Source organism: Protopterus annectens, chromosome 5.part1 (genome assembly GCF_019279795.1).
Source record: "Protopterus annectens isolate FY-2018-M chromosome 5.part1, PAN1.0, whole genome shotgun sequence".
NCBI classification, from domain to species: Eukaryota; Metazoa; Chordata; order Ceratodontiformes; family Protopteridae; genus Protopterus; species Protopterus annectens.
Window position 1 is genome coordinate 522,247,230 of NC_056736.1, and position 12,474 is coordinate 522,259,703.

At 34.6% G+C, this 12,474-nt stretch overlaps 1 protein-coding gene across 1 annotated transcript in view; it reads right to left on the bottom strand.

The window, feature by feature from the left end:
* The window catches only part of CFAP44 (cilia and flagella associated protein 44), a 1,689,287-nt gene that overhangs the window by 333,071 nt on the left and 1,343,742 nt on the right, over positions 1-12,474 (bottom strand). Inside the window, exon 28 of the mRNA XM_044073142.1 lies at positions 8,869-9,037. Within this exon, the coding sequence (XP_043929077.1) occupies positions 8,869-9,037 (169 nt within the window). The remainder of the gene's footprint in view (positions 1-8,868; positions 9,038-12,474) is intronic.

Sequence of the window (12,474 nt, forward strand, 5' to 3'; positions counted from 1 at the left end):
TTATCTAAATGAGACAGAAATTTTACTACTATTGATCTTGGAGGTGCATTTGGTGAGGAAGAAATTGTCTTTCCTATTGATCTATGTGCTCTTTCTATACCACATGAGAAGCCTTTTTTTAAGTCTAGTACTTCTGGTAACCAAGAGTTTAAGAATAAAATAATATCCTCACCTTCAGTTCTTTCTGGAAGTCCAAATACTCTTATATTTGTTCTCCTTTCTCTGTTTTCCAGATCATCTATCTTGTTGATAAGCCAGTTATTCTGATGTAAAAGAAATTCACTTTGATTCTCTTCTTCCTTAAGTCTTCATTCTATGTCACATAAGGAAGTTTCAATATCTGTTATTTTGGATTGGTGTTATTGCAGCAGGTCTCTGAAGACTTCAGTTTGTTTCTGACAGTTTTCTTTAAGACTTTCTAAATTGTCTTTAAAGCCATCCATCCTCATTGAAAGTTCTTGTAGTGTAGAGGGCATCAGCTAGATTTCTTTTTTCATAGTAGTTTCTGAGTGAGAGTTGTTGGAACTGTTCATTTCCACAATGCAGAAATGCTCTCCAGATTATTTTGACAGGAAAATCTCATTGAATAAATACCAAAATTGATATACTAGTAGTTTAGAAGTTTATCAATAATTATTATTGGTCATCTAGGCTCCGCCCCCTCAGGGATACTTTTAAAATACTGAAACAACTCACTTAGAAAATAATAGAATAAGAGTAGTTATATGAATGAGCATTTTGTGAAAAATGAGGGTTTTTTTTGTAACATCTGGTGTTATTTCATGCCGCACTGTTTTGTCATAAAAATCACAAATTTTGGGAGAAGCAGAATAACATTTTGAAGCAAAATTGGGGACACATGAGAAGTACATATGTGTGTCTGCACTGTACAATTTAAAAAGTGAACACATAACATTCATTTTACTATTTACTGGTGTAGATACAGAGAAAATTACTGAAGGACCTGCAGAAGGATTTCCACAGAGTACAACAAATGGTGCAGCAGTAAGGTTCTTTCACAGACCACTGACCAGCATTATATTTGGGGGACAGTGCACAGTGAAGACATTGCCTCAGTAAGAGTCTAACAATAACAGTTCACTGAGCAGCATCATATTTGAGGGACAGTAAACAGTGAAGACATTTCTTCAGTAAGAGTATAACAACAACAGTTCATTGAGCAGCATTATACTTTGGGGACACTGCACAGTGAAGACATTTCTTCAGTAAGAATATAACAAGAACAGTTCCCTCTCTTCTGATGGAGGATTTAACTGAAATGTTCTTGCACTTACAAGCTGTGATGTAGAGGCAGGAAAATCAGTGTAATCTGGTACCTAAAACCAAACTGTGCCTGATGATGCTAGCAGTGAAGTAGGTAAAACAGACCAGAGGCAGTTTCTATCAATTTGTAGTGAAATTTAGAACTGAAGTCCACTTCCTAAAGTGAACATATAATGATAAGCATGCTTCCAATGCAATTCAGTCTTAAGTAGCCCATAGATCAGAATTCAAAGCATACAATATAACAGTTCTGTTTGAAGCCAAAGTATCTTACCAAAGCAGGTCTCCTTCGGTTTTCAAACCAAGCTGTTGTAAATTCATCCATGCATAGTTTTCCTGTTACTCCTTGTGTGCATTTACAGGACTTTATTCTTTAGTACTCCATAGCTTTTCAGCTTCCTCAGGTCAGGGCCTCCTCAGTCTGCATTCCAGGTCAAAAATTATTCTTCTATGAGAGGCAAATATCTTTATTATTGTGGGCTTCCAGTCTTTCATTTAAGATTTCTAAGGTGGTTCACCTTTCCTGGGCCATTTTTTCAGGATATTACTGCATTATCACTATGTTTACATGCTGTGAAAAGGTTGTATGGTGCACATATATATATATATATATATATATATATATATATATATATATATATATATATACATACAAACACACACACACACACACACACACATATATATATATATATATATATATATATATATATATATATACACACATATGAATAGCATTTCCAATACAATAAGCATAATTTCTGATACATTGAAATAGCCAGTATTACACACCAGTTATAGATATTTGTTGAGTGTTATTACTGGCATTAATAACTTGAAACTGAAATAGATTATGGGTAGTGCTTGGGGAAAAAAATCATTGTTGCATAATACCAAGTCAGCTAAGCATGACTCCCTGGCACTCAACTTATCCAGTTGCAGAAATATTTACATTAGTATGATTAATTATACAAACATACACGTCACATATTAGCACATTAGCATAACTGTCTGAACAGGTGAATGGGCACAGAAATACTGTGGTAATAAGTTGTCAGGAAAAGGGAAATTACATCATAATTACCTATGTAATAAATACCGTCTATGAGATACTTACATTTGTCGTGTACATATAAAATATGAAATATTACTGGAATGTAATTTAAATGCACATGCCAACAACCACTGAGAGAGAGAGAGATTTTGCATCTGTGGTAAGTACCACCACTTAAGTAGTGACTGAATCGTTTTACTTTCACAGCAAGCATTCTATTTTACTTGCAGTTGGTACTTTGATTGTATTTTGGCAAATTCATCTAATTTCTGTGCTGTATCATTAAAATTGTAAGAAGGTGAGTGTGTTCACTGCCTCAGAATTTCACAACTGATGCAGAATGTGGGCAGTGCAGCTTCTGATTCCAACTGCCACTGCCAAACGTTGCATTTTCCACATAGTAACAAAGAAGACTCTCTGTACAGCTGACAACTGAGCCGTGTAGTGTAGACACCTAGACTGCAATGGTTATACATGATAACCACCACAGAACAATAGCTAATTGGTATTATTGACAAGAAAATGGTAGCAGCAGCAATGTACACGGCACAACTGAGAGATATGCCCCTGTGAAACCTCTTATCAGCACCAATGACCTGGAAACTAGACTAATAACATTTGTAAGAATAGTCAATATGGAGGGCTGGATTCTTCCACTTGGGCTTGAGTTCTGTCAGCACATCTGATGTGGACATGTCACTCAGACTGTAATAATTTTAACAATTTAAAACATATTATAGGCAAAGGCAGGGGTCACTTCAGAGACTCAAGCTCTTAAACTGCATAAGTGGGCCTTCTGTAAAGTAAGCCTGCTAGGGTTCAGTTTCCTGTCTTGAAACACAATGTGAAATTTTGGCTAAACCCTAAGGGTGTGAACAGTAAAGAAATTGAAGGAAATTTTGGTAATATATAGTTTTAAAAGTGTTTTTCCAACAATCATTAAAAAGTGGGTGTCTCAAACAGGCATATGAGCTGCTGCAAGCTTGGCAACAGTAGCAGAGAGAATTCTGTTGTATGAAACTGTATATCAAGAAATAATTGATAAAGTAGATGTAAACAGTTAATAAAGTAAAATGGACCATGCTTTAGGTATGGTAAGAGAGGGCACATTGATGAAAACTGGGGATGGGAAATCAAAGCAAAGACTCCAGTGTAGAAAACTAATGAGGTGTGTGTGTTTGTGTGTGTGTGGGGCAAAGTCTATGGAATTTGATCAAATGATGACTCATCTGACCGAAACAGCATTCTGTCACTGTGCTAATTCAAGTATTAATCACAGTAGATGGGCAACAACTTCAGGGTGTATTACATTTCACTAGTATGATCATTTTATGAAAGCAAAATGCATCTGCAGAAAAAAAAATCTATTTATCAAAGTCTAAGGAGGTCCCATTTCAACTCTTCAAGGGTCTCTAGTAGCATCTTCCTAGCTTATCCATACCAACAGATAATATGATAGAACAGAGGGTTTTCTCATCTGATGGTCTGCACCATCTGACTAGGCAAATAAAACATAAAAACTAGTTTGCCCGATGCGCAGCTGTAGTGTGAGCATAGTAATGTTTACTCGCACCCCAACTTATAGTGTCCTTGCTAAGAGAAATTTGTACTAGTTTGGCATGCCCAAATAGAATGGCCTGCTATGTATAAATTATGAGGCCATGTATTTATTTGTCTTTGATAGTAAGGTTGGTTTCTAAGAACATGGTGCCTGTATCTAGTACTAAAATGGGACAGACTTTTGAAATTGTACTGATCAACAAATCATGCAAATTATACAGCCAGGATAAAATAAATTGTGATTAATAAGCTGAACAATGGCATGCTGACTGTTTTCTTAACCATGAATTGTAACCACAAGTAAATCACTGCTTGGTTTGTAAGTTGCTTACAGTATAATGCAGTCCAGTGTACTAATTAATAAAGCTGTCACTCCATTTCTTGTAATCACACTTTCTGTAGTTTTTTTCACTAGACAAAACTGCTGATAGGCATACAAAAAATATTGTTTTAGATGAAATTTCAGGACATTTTACAAGTAGAAATTTTCAGATAAAATTGTCCGTATTGTAGTCAACTGCTTTTCATAGGAAGTTGTGACTGATATGTACATTAATTTTTCCTTTAGAAAAGAAGTGAAACACTTCTTCACACCAGATGATGAAGCTCAGGAAAGTTTTAAACAGAAGTAATAAAAAATGCCTTTCAAGACAAAAAAGAAATTACATTTTGCAGGACACATCTGATTTGAAACAAGATGGAGTGTGACACTCCAATCTAAAGTTTAAGCTCCAGCCTAGAAATGGTGACCTCACTAGGGGCTAAAGGTGAATCAAACATCTAATAAAGTATGGTGCAGGTCTACCTGGCTGAACCAATATTTCTGCTTCTGTTTGTCCAGGAAAGGCAGAACAGATTAAATGATGAAGTACAGGTCTAAGCACCATAACTTTGACTGTGGTATAAGGATGGTAGAGGTGGAAGGAAATGGCCCAGATAAAGCTTTGTTCTACATGTAAAAGGATTCACCCATTTTGAAGAGACAAAGATAAAGCACTTCAGTTTTGCCAGATATGCAATATAATTAGACAGCTAGCAAATCCTGCTCCGGGTCATAGGATTATTTACATCAATTTGAATGGGCGTTCCTTCATTGAAGGTTGTGCATTAGGGCCGGCAAGCCAGCACGTAAAACTCTACTGCCAATCATTAGCGGACCGGAGTTCCACTGTGGCGACCCCTAACTGGGAAAAGCCGAAAGACACAAACAAATTTTGGAGGTTTCAATGCCCACAAAACTTTCAGGCCTGAATTTCTGAACTTATGAAGTTTGTCTTCCATGCAACCATTAAGGTAACTTCCTCTCTGACTTGGCTGTGCATATCTGGGAACTTTGATTCTCCCATCATAACTCGGGAAAACCCTGTCAAGAAAGGACTAATCTTCAGCCTTTCCAACAGAACATGACAGGACAAAATAACAGTGTCTGAATCTAGTATGCAAGATAATATGTCTGTAAGCATTACATCAGAAATATAAAAGAAAATAATGAAGTAAAAAACAAAATTAAAAAAAAAGAAAGAAAAGAAAGGGAGGTAGAGCAAGACTGTGCAAAAAGTAGACAATAAATACAATATTTTATGATGGCTCTGCTGGTAGAAATATAACCAAAATGGATGAATGAACACTAATACAGGATTCCGTACTCAGTGGCATACTGACAAAGATATAAAAAACAAATACTTACAGGAAGATAGCCTCGTGTTTACTGGTGCCAGTGAAGGAACATAAAGTAACAAAAGACAACTGAAAGATTACAGCACAGTACAACTGATATAATAAAACAAATTTTGTCTAAATAAAATTTTATAAAGTATATATACATACACACACACACTTTCTGAGTTACTAATGTGAGTGAGGCCATTGGGCACACTTTCCACATTTATATGTACCTTTTCTTTTTCGTGTATCCTCCATTTTTTTATATTGATCATTCTCCAGATAGTTTTTGATATTCCTACTCTTCCTATAAGTAAATTTTAACTGTTGTTTGAATATTCCCTCCAAATCTGAAAAACTTACAAACATATTCCAGTTTTTAGAAATAACCTTTTTAATTACCATAGCATCCCTGTTAAAATTCATAACAATTGCCCCTGTCTGTGTCCTCAAGTTTTCTACCATTGAATTGTTGCTGTCATTAGTATCCTTGTTTGGACTGCTAGACTTCAAAGTATTATTTCCTTTGCCTAAAAGGGGCCTGAATCTGCCCTGCCTCCCTTCTTTCACTTCATTTAAAACTTCATTAATTAATCTACTAGGGTACTTTCTCTCTAAAAACATACTTTTTAACTTCTCACATTCAATCTTAAAATCCACTTCATCTGAAGTCATCCTTGATATCCTAATAAACTGTCCCTTCAGAATGCTTCTTTTTTGTTCGTAGGGGTGTGCACTGGTGAAATACAAATATGAGTTGGAAAAAGTATTTTTATTATAAACTGTAGACGTAAATTCTTCATTGGTTGGAACTTTATGTATTGTCACGTCCAGATAATTGACTAATTCTTTACTTATACTACAGATGAATTTAAGGAACTCTGTAGTCTTATTAATATAACTTAAAAATGCTTTCAACTTCACTACTGTAGCTTTACAAAAGATACATATTTCATCCAAATATCTCTTGTACATATCCCAGCATTTTGTGTAAGGGGAACTAAAAATATATTTCTTCTCCCATATATGTAAAACAATATTCACATAACTAGGGGTGCAACATACACTCATAGCCACTCCTTTTTTTTTGTTTAAAAAATTCCCCTTCAAAATACATAAAATTATTTTTAAGTACCAATTCCATTAATTCTATTAACACTCTAAAGTCCTTAAACTAAATTTCAGTTCTACCAATGCCTCTTCAAACCACTCCATTCTTATCTCATGTGGTATGACAGAACTCAAGTCCATAATATCTACAGTAACAAATAATACATATTTGTTATATAAATTCTTATCAATAGATTTTAGGACATCCCTGGAATGCTTCAATATTCCTCTCTTGTACTATCCATACTGTTTTTAACTTTAAATCTATATATTTTGCTATTGCATGTGTTTTAGATCCATTTGCTGCCACAAGTGGTCTTAGCGGTGGATTTTTTGCATCTTTGGGCACCTTAGGAATTCTGAAAATGGATGGTATAACAGGCTTGTCCATCCATAGGAAATTATAGGTATCCACATCTATCATACCTTCTAAAAAAAAGTTACTTTAAAGCAAAATCAATTTTGGAATAGGCAATATTAATTCCATTGCTTGAGACTCTGGTATACTTTGTTTCATCACCTAGTATTTCCTACATTTTACCAATATTTATGTATTTTATTTATCATTTGTTAACTGGAAAAGTCCGACTTGGAATGAAGCCAATTTTCAGTGAAGGCCTGAGGAGAAATGCTCTAGATGCATGTCTTTGTGACGTGGAAGGAAACCAGAGCACCTGGAGGAAACCCACATGAATGCAGAGAGGACAAGCAGACTATGCACAGAACGTACTCCAGCAGGCTGGAATAGAACTGGAGAACCTCTTGCTGTGAGGTAACAACACTACTTACTGCTGCACCACTGTGCCGTCCACTTAAACAACATATATTCGACAACATAACATATACTGTTCATAATCACCATGCCACCCCCTTTATCTGACAACATAATCCTAATATTCTTATTCTCACTTAATTCTTCCAACAACTGTTTTTTAATGGGAGGTTAGGACTTATTCTTATTTTACTTAGCATCTCCCTCAACTCCCTTTCTACTACTGTTTCAAAATTATTCAGTCGGGGATGTAAAGGGGGGTTATAGGTACTCTTTCTTCTCAGATTCGTATTGTCACTCTTTTCCTTCACTTCACCCGAGTGTATTAACTCTAAATTTTTCTTTCTGATAAATAACTTGGGGTTTATAAGCAACTTACTTATATTTTAGAAGTCCATAAATTTCCAGGATTGAATGAAAATATCTCCCTGGTCCCGGTCCTAAAACTTAGATCTGCTAGGCTATAATAATAATTAGTAGGGTAGTTTTTTTATATTCATAAGTATTTAGTATTTATTTAAGTAGATGGAGATTTTATATTGTTTTTATGAACAATTTGGTTTAACATAATATGCTTTAATTAGGTAGATGACATTTACACATTTAGTTAGATTTAGTCTTCTTATAATAAGGTTTGGACACTACAGGGCAGCAGAGTAGCAGCCTTTTATTAAAGTATTTCACCTCCACAGCATTTTACCACAATTTTAATACAGTCATTTAAACAATACGTGTTGGTTTATAAATGAAATATTGGCAGGTCATGTACTTTAAATACATATTTAAGTATAGAAGAGTTTTATATACATACTTTTATGTTTTTACAATAAGATTTTTATAACATAATTTTTGAGTGTAAAAGATACTTTATTATTCATTATTATAATTAGCTATTTAATTGAATAATCTGGTTCAGTTATTGAGTAGGATAAAGTATAAATACAGGGGAGTGAGGTAATGATTTAGCATGACTGAAGAAGTCCTAAGCAAGGATGAAAAACGTGGTGATCCTGTTAAGCGTTTTACTGTGGTATTGATTGCTCTTTCTGTGTCATGTGGTATTTTTTAAATGTCATTAAATATAGTATTTTTATTCCTGGACATCATTGGAATCTGTTTATACCACTACAGTGCCTATCTGCTCTGAATATAGATTTCAGCTTTAAAAGCTATTTTCAATGCTAGTTCCTAAATATTTTTTGTAAATGTTTCTATTCAGTCTAAGGATTCTTAAATTGTGAAGTTGCACTGTAGGAAATAAGATTCCAAAGAACCATTATGAACTTAAAAAAAATTATTAAAAAATACCATGGAGCAGTATACAAGTAAATCCAGATCAGGTAAAGCCATATGAATGAATGCAAGGAAAAAGATGATGCATTATAGAAAGCTGCTAATTTATTTAATAAAGACAAATGGTTCTTACAAATCTTCCCACTCTTTCTTCCTCTTACTGATTCTGGCCTTTGCTTTTTCTGCTCTTTCCTTAGACTTCTGCAACTTTTCACCTTTGCGTTGTGGTAGTTGTGTTACTGTGCCTCGCCGTGTTCCTATATGCACTAGAACTTCCCCAGTTTCTCCTGTGACAGATATCTCTGTCAAACAAACAAAATGAAAGCTGATTACAGTTCACCAAATTTAGCATTATATGGGAAACATAATCTTAAAAAAAATCCTTTGCATATGAACTACACAGAGTTAATTCCAAAACTTCACAAGTATCAAAATAAGCTAGCATTAGATTTCAACTTAATCAAGCCCAGGATACAGAGTACCAAGCTCTGTCATAATATTGAATGGAAATCACATTATAAACAATGATATGGCATGGAGTGATATAACATGAATATATTAATATGGAAATTAATGATTTTTTCGGAAGTCCAATACATTCATAAGGCAACTTCTGTCACTAACTCACACAAAATACCATTGCAATTAATTCAAAAGAATAGATTTTCAGAATATTTTTTGTATGCAGCAGGCAACTTACAAGTAACATGATGCATATTTAATAGTGATACACATCTAAATATTTTGTTTTATGTTTACCACAGCCCTTACCAGCAAACTGACACTTGCTTGCATTAAAACTGTTGAGTGGAGATGAATTAACTGAGCTATCTTAATTTTATATCGTCCGAAGTGGGGAAATCACTGTCTGTCTATTGATGCTTACTTCATGGTACCGTAATTGTGAAAACAGACATACATTACTGCTCCTTCAGCAGTACCATGTTGCATCTTTTCTGCAACTTGAAATGGACTAACACACCACTACCACCATAATGCCACATTGTTAATAAATGCTACCAGTCTGAAGAGCAATAGAAAGAAAGAAAAGTACTGTAAAAAGGGACAACAGCCATGTTATGGTGTTATACATTGTGTGTGCATGTAGATGTCACTGGCTGAGTGGAACAGAGGTGTATTGCTGGGGAAAAATACTAACACAAATCTATTACCATATATATGATGATGTGAAATGAACCCTAACCCAAAATGTCAGCTATTGACCAGATTTTGTACAGGGAGCAAAAGGCTGCTTGAGGGCTTGGGATAGGAGAATCCACAGAATTTGCAGACAGGCTTGTTCCTTAACCCTTGACTCTTGCCTCCAGTGGAAAAGAACAATCATATATTCTGGAGCTGAGGATCATGAAAAATTACCCTGAGCAACATGCTATGGTATTAAAAGTGGTTTCAGAGATAGAATCTTATATGGCTATGTATCAGTAGTCTGGCACAACTTTTTTTTTTTTTTTTTTTTTTTTTTATGCCATTGTATTCTAAACAAAAATTTCACATTTTTCCTGGCTGCCAAATTCAACTCTATGTGAATATCATTAGTGTGATATTATCAAATAAGTACCAGAACCAAATGCTTTTAAAAGAAAAAAAATGTTACTCTGGCATTTTAAACGTTATGACAAAAACATTCATATACTGTATTTTTTCTGACAGGTATGACCATATTTTTGATGGTATCATTTGCTTTCCCTAATGGGTCTAAGGTTAAGTTTAAAGTAGACTCTGCAAGACTTTTATCCTGTAAATGTCATAAGAATATCTTTAAAGCGGTTTAAGAATATGACTTGAATTTAAGGTAGGATTCAAGTCAGAATGACCTGAAATTGTCAAAATTCAGTTTTTGTAAAAACAGTTAATTGAGAACAATATGCAGCTTTCAGTTCTCTTCAGAGTAAAAATTATACAAAATTTATTGCACCATAATTATTTAATATTGCTCTGACTTTTTGATGGATTTGTTAATGAGGTAAATCCACTGAACAAACTATCTTTTTTGGGGGGCAAACACTGGAGCCCTATCTGGTTAAATGACTTGCTCAAAGTCACACAGTAAGCAAATAGAGGTGGAAGGATTTGAATTCTGTACTTGTGACTACACAAAGCAGTTTGTTAGTGGCTCAGTGGCTTAAACCTCTGTGCCAAGTGCCAGACGACAAGGATTTAAAATGTGTTTTTCTGTATAAAATAATGTTTTTATTCTTTCTATATGGTAAAACATAAAAATTACATTTAATAAGATGTTTTCATTAAACCTGAATATGCATCTTTTGAGGATAGGAGCCAAATCTGAGGATGTTACATATATGTTATGTCAGTAACATTCCCTGGAGTGCTCATGAAAAAAAAAGCATCAAACTGATTCTGAGATACAACCATTTATAAACAGAGAGCAAAATAGCCAAAAAGCAGTTAGTAGTTTGAAGCAGTCTTCTGTAAATGGTCAGTGGCAGAGGGTCTAAAATGGAAATCAATCATTCTTTTGCAGCAAAAAAATACTGTGATTAATGTGGTGATCCTCTCTAGAATGCTGGTATTTTTTCTGCAGGAATATCTTCCAAAGTTTACAAGCTGGACTCTTAACTTCTGTCTATATTGCTCTTCATGATAACATCATCAATATGGCAGCAATGACTGCCATCTCAAAGTTCTACACTTTTTTTGTTTTAAATATTTGGCTCGACTATTCACTTTATTCTGCTTTTATCTGACAATATCCAGTAAATTGGTAGCATAATGTTTGCTGTGCTGTGGATTTTGGTTGCTAAATATTTTCAATACCTTTCAGCTAACTATAAGAATAGTGAATTATGCCTTTAAAATTTTGTATTCTGGCATTTGGAGAAGATGTTTTGCCTCGAGATAATTTGAAATTTGTGGTTGGTGATTGCTCAACCACAGAACTCTTGTTAAAATAATGTTATATACAGTAGCTTGTTTGATGATAACCTGGCCTCTGCAAATCATACTGTGTGTATATTATATTCTGCATCTAATTTAAGATTATTGGGATATTTTTGTTTATTGTGAATTAATTGTGTCTGTGATAGTCTGATATAAATACTTATTGGGACTTTTGAAATTAAGATGTGTTATGGATTCATGTATGTTTGCATTTTGGATGTCATCAGCATGGTATGCTAGCAAGTTATAGCAAGCTTCTACTATGACTTTATTTTGCTTTTTTTTATGTGCAGCTTTTTAAATATAGGCTTCTTTGGTTTTCTGTTATTACGTGAAAAGCAAGGATTTTTCATCTCAGGATTCTGGCGGGGGGGGCATTATTGCGGACTCATTTTGAACTGACTGCTTCAGCAGACTTGAAATTTTTGTACTGGAAGATGCATTTTCTGGTAGCCATCACCTACACTTGTCACATTTTGAGCTGCAGTTATAATGTGTAAAGCACTTACTTGTTTCTCCATCGTAACTGGCCATTAACAAAGAAGTTATGTACTTACCATAATGTTCCATGTTTGTAGTTCATCTCGCCTATATTCTTGCTGGATGGGTTCGGAGCCGATATTTGGCTCCGACTCGGCTGATACTAAAGCTCGAGAGCTTTTACTGACTCAAGGCTAGCCCCTATCCCATGGTGCCTCACGGCAATTCCCCAGATCTAGTTTGCAAGAAAGCAATAAATACCTATCAGGTAAGAATAAGAAAGAAGCTGTATAAATACAGCAAATGATTAGAAATATAATCCATTCCAGGTGGACAATAA